The sequence below is a fragment of the Orcinus orca genome, chromosome 2, assembly GCF_937001465.1.
Source record: "Orcinus orca chromosome 2, mOrcOrc1.1, whole genome shotgun sequence".
In the NCBI taxonomy this organism is placed as follows: Eukaryota; Metazoa; Chordata; class Mammalia; order Artiodactyla; family Delphinidae; genus Orcinus; species Orcinus orca.
Genome location: NC_064560.1, coordinates 5,530,862 through 5,551,725, shown reverse-complemented (window position 1 = coordinate 5,551,725; position 20,864 = coordinate 5,530,862). Strand labels below are relative to the sequence as shown.

Below are 20,864 nucleotides of genomic sequence, written 5' to 3'. Positions count from 1 at the left end.
TGGCAGAGTTAGCTGCACGTGTCAGGAAAAAATTTCTCCTACGAAGCCAAAACGTTCTCACTGCATTTACAGTGGGGAGGCCACAGTCCCTGACTTGGCCACAGAGACTGGCCTAAGAGCCAGCCCGACCCTTGAAGGTCCCTGATCCTTCCTTCTGGCTTTGGGGTTTAGGAACCAGGGTGCTTCACGGCTCTATCTTCTGCCCTCTACGGTCACGTCCCAGGGACCCCATCCAACCTGTGGCATTGTGTTTACGTTGACGATGCTCACAACTGTGCCGCCAGACCTCTCTTCTGAAATGCAGATTCTAACATCCAGTTGCCTTCTTGATTCGATATCCAAAAAGCGTCTCAAACTGAAGGTGCCCAGAGCTCAGCTCACGACCAGCTCCCGTCCTCCAACTCCCTAAGCCACCCTTCCCACCATCGTCCCCGTCCTTCCCGTTCCCTCAAACCTCAGTCACTCCGCGCTCTATCCCCCTCATGCAAATCGACAGTTCCCACTAGATTTGCCTCTGAAACACACCCAGACCCTAACCATTGCCGCCACCTGGATGAAAGCGGAAGGGCTGCCTTCCTTCTGGAGGCTTCAGGGGCTCCTGCAGCTTCCGGAGGCTGCCCACAGCCCTCAGCTCACGGCCCCTTCCACACCCGACTCCAGCCTCGTGATTCCGTCATCACACCCGCTGCTGTCCCTGGCCCTCTCGCCTCCCTCTTCCGAGGGCCCCTCACCATTACACCGGGCTCACCTGGGGAACCCAGGATAATCTCCCCACCTCAAGATGCGCCCTTGCGTTGGCAAAGTCCCTTTACCATGCAAACTAGCCTGTTCCCGGATTCCAGTGATGGAGGGGGGGAAGGCATCATTCGGCCTTTACCAGAGCGTCTCACTCGGTGCCCTTACAGTCCCAGGTCGTCGGGTCCCCACTTCCTGCCTAAGCCCCCCTCTTCCACCTCTCCCCGTCACTCACTCAGCTCCAGCCACACTAGTCTTGGCGCTGTTCCTCAACACACAAGCCCATCTCAGGACTTCTGCACCGGCCTTTCCCTCTACCCGGAAAGGTCCCTCCCTGCCTTAGGTCTCTGGCTAAGTGACACCAACTTACGATGGGGCTTTCTTTACCGACACCCAATAATAGAGTAACGCCCCCCCCCATTTAAACACTCTCTTCCATTCTTATTTTTTCCCCAGGGCATTTAACATTATCTCTTATGCTTTCTATCTATCCATCCATCCGTCCGTCCATCCTCCCTCCCCCACTAAAATGTCATAAGGGGTGTTTTGTCTCTTGTTGTATAACCCCCCGAAATAAAACATGAAGTAGGGACTCAGTAAACAGTGGCTGGATAAGTGAATTCTACGTTACTGGGAAAGTTTGTTTCCTTGGAAACAAAACCTGGTCTAAAGTAGGAACTTAATTACATTTGAACGAATGAGGAAATGGATGGGTAAATGACAGACCCACATTATATCTAATTTTCTACAGGTATACCGATTAACATAAAATCAAGTGGTTTACTGTTTAGGAACCAGACGTAACAGTTAAAGTAACTTATTCAAGGATGTACAACGAAAAAAAGTAATACAATTACGTATTAAAACTCCAACCCAGCCCCTGACTTTATTTTGCAGTGTCCCTGAATGTTCTTAGACCTGACAAGTCAGAATTCATCCAGATTCCCTTGCTTGCTTCAAACCTTACCAACAAGGTTTCAAGTTAATAAACTCCAAATTTACTTTCAGAGGAAATTCCACAGAAGTCTCAAAAGCATTTACCTTGTTTATTCAGATATATAAAAAGTGAACATACAGGGGAGAGAGCGTCATCCACCCTTTAAAACACATCCAGAAGCGACCCTGCTGTAGGGACAGATTATAAGAAGCTCCAAGTCCAGAGTCCCTAGCACTGCTCGGCCGCCAGCCAGGGTAGCTCCAGATGACCACCTTGGGTACCAGGTACACAGACAAACGAAGACATTCCTACGGCAGCTGGGTGGTTACCAGGGGGACAGAACCAGAGCAACAATGCAGCTGGCTTGGAACGGAAGAGCAGAACAGCAATTCCTTCCGCAGAGGTCACCTCCTCTGCGCTGGGCCAAGGGTTATTCTGGCCTTGCTGCCCACACACCTGCACAGCCAGCCATACAAGCTGCCACACTGAATCTCCTCTCCTTCTGCCAGCATCTGGGGAAGCGAGCAGGTGTTGTGCTCCGTTCACACTTGGAATCTGCTTTCTAGGAATCCTCTCACTGGCACACAGATGGGAAGGAGTGAGCCACAGTGGTTAGGAACACGGACCTGCAAAAGGGGCTGTCAGGATGCAAGTTTTGCCTCCGTGACTCACTGTGTCCCTATGGACACGTCACCAACCCTTTCTAAGCCTTAGTTTCCTCACCTCTAAAAAGCCCACTTACTGTTCTTAGGACACTTACTGGAGACAATGCAGGAAAAGCACTTAACACAAGTGCCCTGGCACACGAGGCCTTAGTACATATTCCTATAATAGCTATTATTATAGTACTATCTATTATAGTATTCTTGACTTAAAAAAAAGATCACTGTTCAAAAATAATACACCTGTCTTCATCTTAGATAGGGGTTTACCATTTATTTCCAGCTAAGTGTTTGCCTGCAGTTTGGGAAGAGTGCCACCAGGCAGATGCTGAGACGAAGCTTTTCCAGGTAAGGCTAGCAAAAATAAACTCATTTAAAGACTTTCTCCTCAATTCTAGTCCTGAATCAAAAATATATATAATTTGGTCTTGGAGAGCATAACAGAAATGTTAGAGAAATGTGACTACGTGCAGTATTTAAATAGGAAGACCAATGTGAAATTTAAAAATAGAAAGGTACACAGGTATGTGGAGGTTCAACTAGGTATTTTTCTACCAAATTATTAGCAGATAGAAATCACTGATTAATCCAATGCCCTACACCGCCTCACTGTTTGAAAAATGAAATAAAACAAAACGCACATTTTTTTTTTCATTTCTCCTCGTCACACTAATCAAGGACACATGTCAGAAGCGGTAAGTGAATTTTATCAAATTACACAAGAATTGGTCTCACGCCTGGAGATCTGACTCAGTACATTGGGGAGGGAGCAGGTATCTGTATTCTGCAAAAGCTCCCCAGGAATTACTAGTGCCAACACCTATGGCTGGCCAATCACTGCCTAGAATCTCTTTTGGCGAGAAGGTTTTTTGCCATTGTAAACCTCTTCTCTTGATCCCGTACCCTGCTCCTTAAGCAGGACTGGATGACCCATAACTCAGTGAAGAGACGGACAGTGCCGAGTTACTCTGCAGCCCTTAAAATCAGTACAAATTCAAGACCTTTTACAGCAACAAAGGAGCTACAGAAGATGGGGATGCAGGGATGAAACTCTGTGTTTGTTCCGTGGAACCGGGTGAATGCTTTCCCTTTTAGACTAATGCAGCTCAGCAGAGCTTTCTGTACCACGGAAATGTTCTATATCTGCATTTTCCTGTAAGGAAGCCACAAGCCACGTGTGGCTACTGAACCCTTGACGTGTGACTCACAGCTTCCAAACCGGACAGCCCAGCTCTGGACAGAAGCCCAACTCAGCCCACTTGTAGCCTTCCCAGCACCTTGCTATCTGAGGTCCCTGTTTCATGAACTCACTCAGTACTTACCCCTTGAGAAGTTACCTCATTCCTAGCACGTGGGAGGTGCTGGGGACATAGCAGGGAACACAGATAAACCCCCTCTCTCATGGAGCTCACAACCTGGTTTATAATAACTGCCCTCTTTAAGAGCACCAGACTCATTTGAGGTACTTCCTCAAAGAAGGTTGGGTCAAATGTGTTTTGAAAAATTGTGTTATTTTGCAGATATAGAGAATAGACTTGTGGTTACCAAGGGGATGGCGGGGAAGGAATGGGAGTGTGGGATTAGTAGCTGCAAACTAGTATCTATAGGACGGATAAACAACAAGGTCCTACCGTAGAGCACAGGGAACTATATTCACTATTCTGTGACAAACCATAATGGAAAAGAATATGAAAAAGAAGATATCTGTCTATCTATTTATCTATCTATATATATATGTGTATAACTGAGTCACTTTGCTGTATAGCAGAAATTAACACAATATTGTAAATCAACTCTACTTCAATAAAAGTTAATAAATAAATAAATAAAATTGTTTTATTTTGGAGTAAAAAAGCAAACAGTCATAGTCTGAGAAGCAATACAGTTCCATGTACTGAAGAAATGGGAGGATACCCAGAGTCTCCACGAGAAAAGAGAGGAGAACTCGTGAAACTTTTCCAGAAGGGCGGCATAACCTCAGTAACAGAATAACTGGTTTGGACGTTATTTCCAAGGAAGGCCACAAGGTCACCCAGAGCCATCTGAAGGACCAGAGTATGAAGATTCAGGGGCCGTGGCGGTAGGCCCGAGGAGCTCCCAGCTAGAACGTCATTTAGCCAATCCCACTGGAGATGGCGTCAGGAGAGAACCCAATTCATGACTGCAAATGGTATCTTTAAGCAGCTGTCATAAACACTTTCACTATTTGGTAAAAGTTTTCAAGGGATTAAAATAAAAAATTAACAGATCCCCCCCAAAAATAAGAGTGATGGTTAGATTTTTTTTTTTTAAAAAAAGCCATCCTCGCCACTGGTAAAGGAGGAGCCCTGGGTAAGACCATTACTACTCATCCCAGGCTCCTCCCACGGCACCAGGCTGGCAGCCGAGCTGGGTCATCTTCCATCAGCAGTTTCAAGACACTGGGAGCTACAGCCGCTCAACAGAGCATCGGGGCAGGACAAACGCAGAACAGCTAAACTCTGGTCAATGACAAATGCTACTAGGAAGGATCAGAACTGGGTGCCTCCGTGGAGGGTTCGTGCTGAGAAGAGGAGAGAGGGGTTTTCAGGGTTGCTGCACTGGGATCATTATTATTAATTAAAGCCGGAACTCAGACCATTCATCAGCCACCTTACCTAGTTCCGGGGGCAGAACAGTCAGACGGTTCCCCTGAATGTGGAGCTCCTTAAGCTGAGTAAGCTCCCCAATTTCCTTAGGCAGCGAGATCAGGTCATTATCTCTAAGGCTGAGCTAAACAGAAGAGAAACAAGCGGTTGTCAAGACAATTTTCACGTGAAGAGGCGCTCGACAGAAACTCTCTCCTCGCCCCTGCCCTCTCTTCTTCGAAGGCTCAGTCCTTCCAATTTATTTACAAGTGTCTGCAGACATGCAAGAAAACGGTCTCAGGGGGTAGTGGTTTTATTCCAAAATAAACCGCACTCTGGCTCAAATTGCCTTGATTCCACCCCTACAAGGGCTGCAGGAGTGAAGTGATTTTCTAAGAATTTAGATAAATTACTTACTATCTGCAACTTTGTGAGTTTCCCAATATCAGGCGGCAGGATTTCAAAATCGTTGTCACTTAGATAGAGTGCGCGCAGGGTGGCTGCAAGTTAAACAGCGATATATAAACAGGGTGGCACGGAACCCGACCGTTTGAGGTCTGATCGATACAAGGGAGTCAGCTTTGATTAATAACCCTGGCGTGGTGAAAAGCCTGTGACACACCTAGGGCTCGGGATAATAACAAGCGGGTCAAACTTAGATTTACGGCCTTATTGTGCAGCTGGTGCGTTCAGGAAAACATCTATATCCAGGAGGACTGAGGAAATTAACGATGTATGGGCACCAGCGGTTTCTGGCACAGGGTTTCAATATGCTTTCGGAAAAGGTAACTATTTTTCTTCGATTACTTCCGATTCACATGTATGCCTCGATCTGCATCCACAGTGACACCAAGAAAACCACTGTGTTGCTTCATCAATGCTTGGGGCCAGAGGGCTCGTGCGTGTGAACAGAGCTAGGTCAAAACATAAATAAATAACCAAAAGGCTGTCTGGTGATGGAGGCCAAAACCACCGTACACTGTTTCTATCATCAGACTAATTATCACTACTTGTTTCTACAGCCTTAAACACAAAAATAAATGAAGACGAAGGCGTTAAAATAATGAAGTGGAGGGCTTCCCTGGTGGCACAGTGGTTGAGAGTCCGCCTGCCGATGCAGGGGACACGGGTTCGTGCCCCGGTCCGGGAGGATCCCACGTGCCGCGCAGCGGCTGGGCCCGTGAGCCATGGCCGCTGAGCCTGCGCGTCCGGAGCCTGTGCTCTGCAACGGGAGAGGCCACGGCGGTGAGAGGCCCGCGTACCGCAAAAAAAAAAAAAACAAAAAAAATAATGAAGTGGAGTTTAAAAATAGAGAAAACCCTAACGTAGGCATCATATCGGTAATCAGAAATTTGTTCACGATATTATACACTGATACCAGTCCCCAAACTACTGAAGGCAAAAATCCTAAGGCACGTTCTTATCCTTAACCAAAAGGGAAAAGTACAATCAGATGTATGTTGAATTTGTTTACAGGTATTCAATTACATTCTAATGTCTTAAAATTCGACAGAACTGTATGTTAATATACATAAGAAAAACAATTTCTTCCATGGCCCAAGAAAACATGTTAAAGTTGGTTTCACGTGCTTGACAAAGTCTGGGATAAAGGATATACATAAGGTAAAAAATGAAACATTAAAGACTAACTCAGCAAAGTCAGAATTTCTCGAGGCCAGCTTGTCACTATTTGGAGAGGCAGAACATTTACCTAAAGACAGCAACTCTTTCCTAAAGAGTTCACGAGTCCTCGGGAAAACCAGTTTTTCCTATTTTTCACAAGCATCTGCAGCAAGAAATGCGTTTGCGTATAAAAGGATAAAGTGTGTTCATATGTGACTAACAATTTCTTAATGTCTGATGGTATGCTATAGACAAAATAGACTACGTCAATAAAAACACTTTTTAAAAGGCTTAAACAAGAATCCTGGCTAGAAATGTTTAAGATTCTGTTAGTGGTTTATTAATAGATATTTTTATAAATAACTGATTGGAATATCTTTGGGCAAAAAGCCTACAAAGAGTTAACAGCAATACAGGAAGAAGACACACATTACGTCTTTTACATGCTCTTTAAAAAGAAAGTCAAGTTCTCTTAGCTAAATGTGAGACTTGATCTCATTTAGGTAAAAATCTCTCTCAGAAAGTTAATATGACATTACCAAGTCCACTTGAGTGCAATGGTGTCAGATCACGATATATCAAGTATACATACTGCTGAGCTATGAGGGAATATTCAAAGGAATCTGAAGGGGGAAAAATGTATCTGTCCAATAATTTCTCTTGGAGTTTGGGCCCTGGCAAATAAATTTCCCATTTAGAACGCAAAGGACCATTTTAAGGAGATTTATAGAATTAAAAGTTTCTTACTCAGGTAGAAGAAGTTTCCGGGGAGAGAATTTTCATTCAAGTTGTTATAAGTCAAATCAAGGACCTCCAGAGCTGGGAGCGATCCAAATCCTCGAGGCAGAGTGTTGAGTCTATTCATGCTGTTGTTAGGGGGAAAAAATGCAAGACGTCACACACAAAACGTGTATTTATACAGACTACTCCAATCACCTCTGTGTCACGGGCCTAAGAGCCGCACGTGAGAGGCTCAAAGCTCAGAAGACTGCCATAATTCCATCCACTTTACGTTATTTTAACCAGCCTAGTAATTCTAGTCAGAGAATCCACACGTTCAGGAAACATGTGAAAATGTCTTAGTTGTCACTTTCTCCAAAGGTGATGCTCAATCATAGTTTTACACAGAAAATTAGAACATCACAACATATCCATCCTTCTAGAGGAAAACTTCCTTATGAATGAAGCAATAATAGGACCTCAAAAGGTGCATATGATTAGTTCTAGCAGTTTTCTGGTGGCATCTTTAGGATTCTCTATGTATAGTATCATGTCATCTGCAAACAGTGACAGTTTTACTTCTTCTTTTCCAATTTGTATTCTTTTTATTTCTTTTTCTTCTCTGACTGCCATGGCTAGGACTTCCAAAACTATGTTGAATAATAGTGGTGAGGGTGGACATCCTTGTCTTATTCCTGATCTTAGTGGAAATGCTTTCAGTTTTTCACGATTGAGAATGATGCTTGCTGTGGGTTTGTCATATGTGGCCTTTATTATGTTGAGGTAGGCTCCCTCTATGCCCATTTTCTGGAGAGTTTTTGTCATAAATGGGCGTTGAATTTTTTCAAAAGCTTTTTCTGCATCTATTGAGATGATCATATGGTCTGTATTCCTTAATTTGTTAATATGGTGTATCACGTTGATTTGCATATACTGAAGAATCCTTGCATCCCTGGGATAAATCCTACCTGATCATTGTGTATGATCCTTTTCATGTGCTATTGGATTCTATTTGCTAGTATTTTGTTCAGGATTTTTACATCTATGTTCATCAGTGATATTGGTGGATAAAGAAGATGTGGCACATGTATACAGTGGAATATTACTCAGCCATAAAAAGAAATGAAATTGAGTTATTTGTAGTGAGGTGGAGGGACCTAGAGTCTGTCATACAGAGCGAAGTCAGAAAGAGAAAAACAAATACTGTATGCTAACACATACATATGGAATCTAAAACGAAAATGTTACTGATGAACCTAGTTGCAGGGCAGGAATAAAGAGGTAGACATAGGAAATGGACTTGAGGACATGGGGTGGGAGGGCGAAGCTGGGGCGAAGTGAGAGTAGCATCGACATATATACACTACCGAACGTAAAACAGCTGGCTGGTGGGAAGCAGCCGCATAGCACAGGGAGATCAGCTCAGTGCTTTGCGATGACCTAGAGGGGTGGGATAGGGAGGGTGGGAGGGAGGCTCAAGAGGGAGGGGATACGGGGACATGTGTATGCATATGGCTGATTCGCTTTGCTGTGCAACAGAAACTAACACAGTATTGTGAAGCAATTATACTCCAGTAAAGATCTATTTTAAAAAAAAAAAAAGGGCTTCCCTGGTGGCACAGTGGTTAAGAATCCGCCTGCCAATGCACAGGACACGAGTTCGAGCCCTGGTCCGGGAAGATCCCACATGCCAGGGAGCAACTAAGCCCGTGCGCCCCAACTACTGAGCCTGTGCTCTGGAGTCCGCGAGCCACAACTACTGAAGCCCATGTGCCACAACTACTGAAGCCAGCGCGCCTAGAGCCTGTGCTCCGCAACAAGAGAAGCCACCGCACCGCAACGAAGAGCAGCCCCCACTCGCCACAACTAGAGAAAGCCCATGTGCAGCAACGGAGACCCAATGCAGCCAAAAATAAATAAATTTATATACATATAAAAAAGATACATGTGAAGCCTCATAGTTTTCACACTTCTGCTTCATTTGCTTTCATGTATTCCTCTCAATGGGAGACACACCCCCCCGCAAAAAATCACTTTTTTTTTTGTTTGTTTTGCAACTACTAATAGTAGTTCAAAATCATCTCTAATTAGAATCAAGGTTGCCAGGGACTGGGGGAGGGGGGTGGGGAGCTGTTTAATGGGTACAGAGCTTCAGTTTGGCAAGATGAGAAACTTCCAGAGATTGGCTGCACAGCAATGTGAATATATTTAATGCTTCTGAATCATACACTTAAAATAGTTAAAATGGTGTATTTTATATTATGTGCATTTTATCACAATGGAAAGTTTTTAAATATATGTATACACTCCAATGAAAGCTAAGGAAAGCTAAGGAAAATATTTTCCTATTATGTTGTATTTTCTTCAAGACTCTTATTTTTCTTAATGTGGTTCTCTTTGAACACACTGAAAACCCAATTTAAAAAAAACCTTTTTTTAAATCTAATAAGGCTGACAAATATTGAAAGGTGGGAGGGACTGTGACACTAAAAATAATTCTAGACACCAATGCTTCTCACATGAGGTACAACCCTGTTCACACCCACCAACCAGGCCTCCGAAGAAATAGCTGATAGAGGAGAAAGAAACCTAGAAAAAAGCGATGTCCACCTCTTGATGGGTATAAAACCTTAGGCTAGCTTTACAGTTAGCAAAATAACCTCCACTACAATTTACTATACTGCTAACCACTAATATTTTCTATGAATTCACAATCTGTGAAGCACACTTATGTCAAGTGCTTCACCTGGGTCTTCAGAACTATCGTGGAATGTCGGCAGGACAGTACTTATAATGATCTTGGAATTCTGCGATTAAGTCACAGGTTAAGACAGGTTAAGTACCAAGGAGCCCTGACTCTACTGATGAGAATGACAGGTATCTGAGAGCACCCAGCACTCGTGGAGGCCAAGGCACCCCTAATCCCTGGACCCCGATGTGAGGATGCTGAGTAAACGGAAGGAGAAGAATCAGAGACAGTGAGAAAGGCACAGAAGTACACATCGGGCGCTTCTTTCTTTAAGCCTTGCTCTAAGTTACCCACTTTTGAAAACGACCAATAAAGTTTTTCTTTCCAAACACAGAAATACACTTCTGAAACATAAGGTGCAGGAAATCCACGCTTAGACTTTCTTAGCGGGAAGAGGCATCTCACCAAAAAGAGAGAGCTCTTGCCCAATCTCCAGCCTAGAGCGAGCCTGAGCCTGTCCCCCTCTCTGGGTGGCAAGAATCGACTAAACAGCAGGTTCTCTTTCTCCTTGAGCGAGAAACCAATCCCCCCAACCTGTCAGGAACTCAGCAGAGCCCCTGTGCAGTCGGCAGCAGTGACAGCAGTGGGCCCGCTAACCCGGAGGGCAGAAAGGAAGCCCTAACTTAAATGCCTCAGAAGGCCTGGAAGCAGAGTCGGTTCCACTGCCAGCAATGCCAGGAGCGCAGGACCTGTTCCTCTAGACACCAGCACACACACAGCGACCGGACAGCCCGGTCCCTGGCACTGTCAGGGGAGGCAGTGTCATGCACTGCCTACCCCGAAGGGGGCGCTCACGTCCATCTCCAGCTACACATGGGAGCTGCCTTTTTCTTTTTCAATTTTTATTGGAGTCTAGTTGATTTATAATGTTGTGTCAGTTTCTGCTATACAGCAAAGTGCATCAGTCATGCATCTACATATGTCCCCTCTTTTTTAGATCCTTTTCCCATATCGGTCACTACAGAGTATTGAGTAGAGTTCCCTGTGCTCTACAGTAAGTAGGTCCTTATTAGTTATCGATTTTATATAGAGTAGTGTGTCTATGTCCATCCCAGTCTCCCAAATGTATCGCTCCCCCTGGGAGCTGCCTCTTTTCAGGGCATCCCTCTGAGAGCTCTAGCACTCAAGGTTGCCCTGAGAGGTGACAGCAAGGGGAGAGGAAAAACACAGCTGGGATGGAGGTCCAGCTCCAGCTCTTGCGGGCTGGGTGGCCTTGGGGAACTTATTCGGCTTCTCTGAGACCCAATTTGCTCAACTCTGAGAGGAGGGGAGCGATACCCTCCCAGCAGGACTTCCAGGAGAGGAGAGAGAAGACATGGGAAGCCCCTGATGCAATTCCTGGCTCCCAAGTAGGTTCTCAAGAAACGATGGCTATAACTACAACTAGTTCTCAGGAAGTTTGAGAGAAATTTTGATCCCGCCTCCAAGAGGCGAGCTCACCTGAGGAGACCGTGGAGTGCCTGAACCATCAAGGATGGTTTCCCCATCTGCTTAATTGCCAATCGATTCAGGTGTTAAAGATAAAGCTGCTTAGGACTCAACCACGCCCAATGGTTTAAGTTCTCCTGTTTGCAGGTGAGCATCTTCCAAATGCTTATGGAAATGGGAAGACACCCACGTACAGTGGAGAACTTTATAAAACCGGAGAGTCAGAGGCTGTTTGGCATCCTTTCTCTTTCCTCCTCAAAAGCTACAGGAAGACCTATACGAGCACTCCCCTTTTGGAACACTCTGATCTCCAGAGGTCCTCTGGGGCTTCTCCTGATTCAATAAAACCTTCTTGCCTGAAAGGCAAGTATTTTTCTCTCCTCCACAGATGACGTGCTCACATACTTAGCCAAAGAAACAAACAAACAGAAAAAACAAACGCACGAACACTGAACACTGTGCTTAGTGAAAACTTTTACGTCTTCACGAGATAAGCTTCACCATCTCACTAGGTCAAAAGTTATTCCAGAATAGCTGGCACGATGCTCCTGCCGTGAGGTCATCCCCGAAATGATGATCAACTTGGACCCTATGCAGCTTTACACTGTTTGTCAAATAACTCAGCACAATGAATGACACTGCAAGAATGAAGAGCATAATTCAACTTTCCGCTCTTTATTCAGATGGCCTAAAAATCCTTTCCAGTTTTTTGCGGTATGCGGGCCTCTCACTGTTGTGGCCTCTCCCGTGGCGGAGCACAGGCTCCGGACGCGCAGGCTCAGCGGCCATGGCTCACAGGTCCAGCCGCTCCGCGGCATGTGGGATCCTCCTGGACCGGGGCACGAACCCGTGTCCTCTGCATCGGCAGGCGGACTCTCAACCACTGCGCCACCAGGGAAGCCCCCCTTTCCAGTTTCGAGATCATCAGAATAAATAGCAAATAGGATATAAAACTTTAAAATCAACTTCTGGTTGAACGCACAGTTTGGATCATGCCTATACGTGGCCTAACTGCTCTGCTGTAGTAGGGCCACCTGTGTGTAGGTTTTTTTAATTATTATTCTGGTTGTTTATTCTAAGGAGTCCTCTGTGCCTTGCCTTAACCAGGGGTATGTAGGTATAATTGTTCATGCCATTCGAGGACAGAAGTATCATTTGTGGAAACTCATCTTAATTCCTTTCCCAGAGAACTAAGAGTTGCGTTCAAACTCTGACAACCCCATCTGCGTAGCTACGTACTTAAACACAGAAAGTGCTGCACAATCAGCAAATCACCAGGAGCCAAAAATGCAAACAGCTCCAAAGACGACAAGGAGGCAACTCAGATGTGATTGATAAAAAAGGGAAAGTTCGGGCTTCCCTGGTGGCGCAGTGGTTGAGGGTCCGCCTGCGGATGCAGGGGACGCGGGTTCATGTCCCGGTCTGGGAAGATCCCACATGCCGTGGAGCGTCTAGGCCCGTGAGCCATGGCCGCTGAGCCTGCGCGTCCAGAGCCTGTGCTCCGCAACGGGAGAGGCCACAACAGTGAGAGGCTCGCGTACCGCAAAAAAAAAAGGAAAGTTTACAACTCTGTCCTGAGGCGTCCTGAACCCAGCCAATCAAAACCTGTGCTCATTATCTCCCCCTCAAAGCTGTCTCCACCCATCCCTCTATATCAGCTATCCCATCCCATCCCATCCCATCCGTACAGCCTCATCGATTTTACCACTGCTATCTATTTTTCATATAAAATCCCTCCCCCGCCTTCACTGTCCCTGCCCTAGTTCACCAGGAACGCTAACCTGGCAGCCTCACAGGTCTCCTCTAACCTCTCCTCCGCGTGATCTTCATACGAAAATCATCTCACCTCGTCTCACGCCCGCCGCTTCCCTGTGCACACTCCCCAACGGCAGGGCAAGACCAGAACTCCTTCATCTGACACACACGCCCTCCACTAGCACTCAACTCCCTGCCACTACAGACATTTATTTCTCTACAGGCTGTTTCCCCAACTGTGACGTACGCTCCCTGAGGGCTGGACAGCCAGCACCTGAACGGCTCCTGGCACAGAGCAGAGAGCTCAAGACGCGCTCATGGAACACACAGCAGACCCGTGTGCTTCTCTGCCTGGCCTCACCTCCCACCTCACCTCCCCCCGCCTCACCCTTCACACTCAGCGACCCCTCGCAACTCGCAGCTCCTGGAGCGGAAGTCCTGCTTGCAGTCGGAGACATCGTCCCCTCCTTGTGAGTCTTCTCAGCCTTGAGTCTCGGCTCCAACACGACCCCCTGCAGGAACCCTTCCGAGAATCTCACCTGAAGGCTAACGTGCCCCCTGTCGCTCTCTCCGACTGCCACACTCAGCGAGCCAGCTGCAGCCCGGCCCTGCTCATCGACAGCCGCTCTGCCTCCATCCTGAAGGCCAGGGACTGTGACTTTCACCGCCGATCCCCAAACAAACAAGGCTCCTGATGCAGAAAAGGCAATGACAGGGCTCCCCTGGTGGCGCGGTGGTTAAGAACCCGCCTGCCAGTGCAGGGGACACGGGTTCGAGCCCTGGTCCGGGAAGATCTCACGTGCCAGGGAGCAACTACGCCCGTGCACCACAACTGCTGAAGCCCACGCACCGCAACTACTGAAGCCTGTGCACCGCACTACTAAAGCCCACGTGCCTAGAGCCCGTGCTCTGCCAATGAGAAGCCCACGCGCAGCAACGAAGACCCAACGCAGCCAGAAATAAATTTTTAAAAAAAAAAGGCAATTACATAGTCCTGAGATAAATGAACCCATAAATAAAACAATGATGATGATAAAAGTGAACATTCAGGTATGGCTTACTATGTGCCAGGTACTATTCCTAGCATTTTTTTTTTTTTTAGTGAAAGAAGGTTTTATTCAGGGAGATACACACTCCACAGACAGAGTGTGGGTCATCTCAGAAGGCAAGAGACGCCAGGGTACGGGGTTGTCAGTTTTTTTAGGGGTGGGTAATTTCAGAGGCTAATGAGTGGGAGAGTATCCCACCTATTTGGGGGAAGGGGCGGGGATTTCCAGGAATTGGGCCCCCGCCCACTTTTCGGCCTTTTATGGTCCGCCTCAGAACTATCATGATGCCTGCAGGTGTGTCATTAGCTGATGTGTTACAATGATGTTTACGGAGGCTCAAGGTCTAGTGGAAGTCGACTCTCCGCCATTTTGGACCTTACCTATAACTATTAACTCACTTAGTAAATGATAAGGAGATTAACAGTAAGAACACATGTCTAGTACATACATCTTGTCTTAGCTTCTTTCTTATATGCAAATGAGATATTAGGACTTCATAATTTTCAAATCAGAGATGTAAACAGAGGGTCCTTTCTTTTCTGCTCTGCCAGATGGGTATACAGTCTCTCTATTTGTAGGAGGAAGAAGCTATCTGATATCCAGCTCTAAACCCTACTTCCCCTCAGACCTTGGGAGAAAAGAATGCTCACGGAGCTCACAAAGGGCGTCTCTCAACCAGAGTGAACCGCAAATTAAGGGTGTCTAACCAGACCCCTGGTGGAAAAACATAAACTAAAAATCAGTCCATGAATGATTTTTTTTTCATGACTGCTTCCTCGTAAACTGATAAATACCTGGCCCGCGTCTATAGCCGCGCCATGTAAATCACGAATGGAATCACAGCACTTCGTGGCCATAATTTAATGAATATATTATTCTACACGGAGGATGAGGCAAGAGTGGGCAGTTTCCTTGAACAGCGACAACAATGAAGCTGAAATCCAGTAGGTCCGAGTTCTGGGTACCATCTAGGTGTCTGACGGACAAGGCATGGCCCTCCCAACAATGGGGTTCTCTGCCGAGCTCAGCCACTAACCTCAGGGGCAATCAGCAGTAAGTCACTTAACCTCTTGGAAAGGGCTTGGCTTCCTTCCACAAAATGAAGGCGGTAATGCCTGCCCTTCCTCCTTCCCAATTGTTAAGAGGGTCAAATACCAGTATGAGGACTCTGAAAACTGTAAAGCCTTATAAGAACACAAGGTATTATTATTATTCACTGCACCCTGATTCTGCAACCTCAGCTGAATCAAAACTCCTCTCTTCACCTTTGTATAAAGAGAAACACAAGATTATAACATCTCAACTGTAAAAAAGAAAAACTGTAAGAATCAATGAAGCAGTGTTGGGAAATGTATCCTCCCGTCCGTAGATAAGGAAGGTGCTTTGGACACTATTTCTACACTACACAGAGAGAAAAAAATAAAGCATATTACAATTGGTCTGCACAGTTCCTGCTAGCTATGCAAATAGGTCCCTTCCCGGTCAACATAACGGAAATAAAATTTTGTTGGAAACAAAATACAGTAAAAAAAAAAAAAAAGACTCCCTTATTGCAACAATTAGCTTCTCAATTAGTGCGCGGATATGCGCTAATGTAGGCCACTGGAAGGATGTATTAAAACAATAAAACATTTTTAAAAACCTGAAGTACAGAAAGAAATTAGAAATCAGCTTCTCCCATGTAATCCTATAAATGGCAAACCCCGCCCTCGCCCTTGGCCACACCCCTTTTTAAGCCCCTCCTCTTCTCAGTTTCCCTTCCCCTTCAGGAGACTCACCCCAGGTTCAGGTGTTTGAGTTTCTGAAGGCTGCTGATCTGCGTGGGCAGCTCCTCAATCTGGTTATTAAAAAAGTTAAGCACTTCCAAATTCTTCAGTTCTGCTATGTTTGGCGGCACAGCTACGGAGACAGAAACGCCGGGTGTGAATGCAGGAACATTTGTTTTCCTTTCAAATGAGAGAAAGATGAAACTCCAGCATGACCATCTTGTTCACGTATATACATCTTACTTAATTTCTGTAGGTGTTTCTTAGGTAGTAGCTCACCACCCGGTAGACATAGAAATGTTTCTTTAAAGGGCAGAAGAGAATTTCTATGCCATAAACAGTCTATAAGTGAACATTACAGAGCATTATATACTTCTATTTTTTTAATTTAATGTTTTTTCCTTCCAGTTTTATTGAGATACAACTGACATACAGCCCTGTATAAGTTTCAGGTGTACAGCATAATGATTCGACTTACACACAACATGATTATCACAATAAGGTTAGTGAACATCTATCATCTCACAAAGGTACAAAAGAAAAGAAAAAGGAAAAAAATGTTTTTCCTTGTGATGAGAACTCTTAAGATTTACTCTCTTAGATGTAAAATTATACTTTTACTGTTGTCATGTAATGACTACTAATCGTCTTCTTCCTTTTGGTTTCCTCACATCTCCACCAAATGAGAGTCAGCAAATTCCAAATCCCTTCCCGAGTAATGTATCATCAGCTGTTTCAATAATCTGTTATCTGAAGAGCTGTTCTCTTAACACTGGACTCAACCACAATGATTTTTAAACTCAACCGTGAATGATGAAAACAGTCCACCTACTTAGTTTCTGATTTTGGCCTCTGGCCTTCGCACGTTGATCAATACACACACACACCCTTATATCAGGTTGGCAACATATCACGGCACTGTTATACAGCCGTGTGAAAAATGAACTCAGTAGCACGATATGAATATGAGTCTGCAGGTCAAGAGTGGTTTACTTTATAAACCATGGGGGAGCTGAAAGGTTCTTCCCTCCCTAGAGTATACACCTGCCAATACAAATGTAAAAGCCAAAGGCATCTTTACCTCAAAAGTACTCTCAGCGGAAAGCCTTGCAACAGACTGTACTTCATCTACCCCATTGCTGCTTCAGTCTTTCTACAAACACTGGTTACGGGCCACCAGCTCATCCACGGTTCATGTAAACTCTTAATACCAAGACTATTCAGGTAACTGAAACCATGGACAAAGGCCTTGGGTACAAGAGAAGAAAGTGTTATGTCTTATGTCAGTACATCTTCTTCCCATCCCAACACCCCCCTCCAGGGGTGCCCCAGAAGACTGGGGAAACCTGGGGGCACTTTGCTTAGAACCACGACCAAGGTGTGCGTAACATTTCCAGACAGACACCTGAGATATTTAAGGCGTCGTGAATGTGGGTGAGCCCTATCTGTACGATACGGCTGCAAAAGCATATGTCCTTAGCTGTGTCATCGATAACACACTTTTGCGGGAATGAATGGTATTCACTTTGTGCAAACGACCGCGAACAAGTTCATCAGGCTGTACCTACTAGGTTTCTAGGTGTTCGTTTACCTGTTCTCTCTACCTGGACACTGAAGTGTGTAAAGTGCAAATCTACAGATGGTTACAGCCCTGCTCAGAAACTTCACCCTTTCCCCGTTCACCCGCCAGCTACCATTAAGCTTCTCTCCCCGTGCATTCATCTAATTAGTCTGAAGAGCAATAAAGAAAGTTAGTGCGACCAGGAGAAAATGATGGTCTCAATTTAACCACAAACCAAGAATAATGCAGCCAGAATTACTGCCACCTTCCTGAAGTTACTTTGCCAATGCAATTAAATGCTGGTCCGAAGGTATCGCCTTTTTTGACAGGATGAGAGATTATTTCACTCTCCTTGCTAAATCAGTCCAATTTAAAACCACAAATTATGCTAAATGCGATTTAGGGCTTTGTTTTGTGGACACAAACAATAACCCCACATTCGATTTACTCAACCTCTCCCAGATTTCTGGTGCGCATGTGAATTTTTTGCTAAAGACTCCATTCAAATGAGAAGGGGAAAAACTTACACAGCTAAGTCTTCCTAAACTACAGAAACCAGCCCCCTCCCCTGCCATAGTTAAATCCAAAAGAAATTGACCTTCAGACCTACCTGGATGGGATAACCTTTGCTCTTTCAACAAACATTCAGAGACGGCTATTCTGTGCACAGAAGCATAAACTTTTAGCGCCTAGCGTTTCAATACTTTTGGGATAAAGTAACAGAGGTATGTTATTTAAAGAAAGTAAGTTACAAAAGAAGGGGTATCAGAGTCATCAATGGAGACAGGTCTAGTGCTTGGAAAGCAAACCAATCCCAACAAAACTGTCCACAAAAAAATAACCAGTTAACAATATGAGTAACAGCTGTGCAGTAACTAAACCATATACACAGATCCACGAACACTTTACGAGAAGCTACTATAAAAAGGGAGCAGCAACGTGTCACCAGTCAGAATATCCTGGTGGAATTTTCAAAACAGCTACGTGACATGCTAGCAAGAAGCAGCATTTTAAAATATAACCAAGCAGGGACTTCCCTGTTGGCGCAATGGTTAAGAATCCGCCTGCCAGTGCAGGGGACACGGGTTCGAGCCCTGGTTCAGGAAGATCCCACATGCCACGGAGCAACTAAGCCCGTGTGCCACAATTACTGAGCCTGCGCTCTAGAGCCCGTGAGCCACAACTACTGAAGCCTGTGCACCTAGAGCCTGTGCTCCGCAACAAGAGAAGTCACCGCCATGAGAAGCCCGTGCACCGCAATGAAGAGTAGCCCCCGCCTGCCGCAACTAGAGAAAGCCAGTGCAACAACGAAGACCCAACGCAGCCAAAAATAAAAAATAAATAAAAATAAATACAATATATCTAAGCAGTGAGCATCAATATATTTCTTATCATGCATCTGAAATGTTCCTTTTCCATCCATCTGTCCAGCTTCTGACCATGACCCCCCAGCAGTACACACGCAGCCTACAGACAACAAGGAGCTGAGTCCACAAAAGAAACAGAGGGGCCGTGTAATGGAAGAACCCAGGAGGCCTGGCCTGCTCATCCCGGGCTGGCTCTGTACTCCCCGATCAGCCCTGAACTTGCTGTGTGTCCTTAACTCAACTCACAACCTCTCTGGGCATCCGTTTCCTCCAGTAAAAAAAAGAAGACTGGATGATGACCATTTCTACATTCCCTTCCACCTGGCTGTAGCATTCCAGGATTCTAAGAAGAGCTGGATTGTGGAAATCAATGATATGGGTTTAAATAATGCAACAAACGGGGCCCTCAGTTAGGAAGCTCCGCCATGCAGAACTTTGCTTATGACAGAGAATTCAGTATCATTTTCTGTCTAACCAACGATGGCTGCTTCAATTTTGAGAATTCAGTTGCTAGAGGAGGTTGCAGAAAGGCCCCTAAGGACTCTCAGGTGTGCCCTGCCTCCTACATGCCACTCTCTGCTTTGGTCAGAGGATCGGTGACCGCTGGGGACGCTCTAGGCCCAGAGCGCCCGCTGTGCTTTGCAAAAGGGGACAAAGATGACGTCACGTCCCCCAGGAACTACGTATGGCCAGAGACTGATCTCGGCGTATCTTCTGGCATTTGTAATGATTCAGACTAACAAGCCCAGGAAGATCCTCTCTTCCTTCAAGTCCTTCTCAATCTAACAACCTGAAAATTATTCTAGAGTTTCTTCTAGAGAACCATGTACCGGCCCAGACTCAGCAATCAGCCACTGCACGGTTTCTGAGTGGTTCCACGACAGGAAACCTGAAGTGCCTGGGGGGCTCGGGGACGGCGGGCAAAACGGGGCTCACCTGATCTCCATGAATATCTCTTTACAAAGCTCCCTGGGGCAGGAGGCACTGGATGGACACAGCAGACAGACCAGAGGTCCAACCCTAAGAATCACTGACCCAGCGTTACTCGTGAACAGCGCGTAACACCTCCTAAAAGGACATGTATCTGTCCTCTTCGGTTACATGCAGGAGAGGTACGGCCACCGGACGCTGCACAGATGAAGCGTATTCACAAAATCAATGTCACCTTCAGGAACATGCTTCCCCCACTAGCTAACAGCAGCCAACCATTTCTCCAACATAAGAACCTAAATCAACTATTGTTGTAGCAACTGGAGCTTCGCTCCAAGAGCATTTTGTTCTAGAATATACAATTAACCATCGCACAATCAGTAACATATTTTCTTAAAGGCTTTTAGGAGTTAATTCACACAATGATAAACAGCAGAAGATGCTCTGGGGCTGGGTGGGCCAGGATGCAGTCACTAGTTATGTGTGGCTATTTCAACTTAAAGCTAGAGTGGGGGGACCTCCCTGGCGGTCCAGTGGTTAAGACTCCACGCTTCCACTGCAGGGGGCATGGGTCTGATCCCTGGTCAGGGAACTAAGATTCCGCATGCCGAGAGGCTCAGCATGAATGAATGCGTAAATCAATGAATGAATCAATCAATCTAGAATGGGTATGTCAGTTGGCGTAGCCTCTAGGGAAAAAGAGGATGGAGGTTCCTCAAAAAATTAAAGATAGAACTATCATATGATCCAGCAATTCCACTTCCGGGTATTTAATCCAAGAAAACAAAATCACTATGTCAAAGTGGTACCTGCATCCCATGTTCCCTGCAGCATTATTCCCAATAGCCAAGATATGGAAACAACCTAGTTGTCTGTTGACAGATGAAGAAAATGTGATACATAGACATTCATTCTCTCTCTCTCTCTCCCCCCCCCCCCCACACACACACACACAAACAGAATACTATTTAGCCAT

General features: G+C 45.6%; 1 protein-coding gene across 7 annotated transcripts in view; it reads right to left on the bottom strand.

Annotated features, from left to right (window-relative positions):
• Nucleotides 1-20,864, bottom strand: part of RSU1 (Ras suppressor protein 1) — a 356,102-nt gene that overhangs the window by 296,517 nt on the left and 38,721 nt on the right. For all 7 annotated transcript variants that reach the window (XR_004476192.2, XR_004476194.2, XR_004476195.2 and 4 more), the window contains 4 exons: nucleotides 16,043-16,163; nucleotides 7,311-7,429; nucleotides 5,358-5,440; nucleotides 4,971-5,085 (listed from right to left, as the gene is read on the bottom strand). Coding sequence is in view for 2 of the 7 variants with exons in the window: in XM_004278605.3 (XP_004278653.1) it covers nucleotides 4,971-5,085; nucleotides 5,358-5,440; nucleotides 7,311-7,429; nucleotides 16,043-16,163 (438 nt within the window). In the remaining 5 variants the exon portion in view is untranslated. The remainder of the gene's footprint in view (nucleotides 1-4,970; nucleotides 5,086-5,357; nucleotides 5,441-7,310; nucleotides 7,430-16,042; nucleotides 16,164-20,864) is intronic.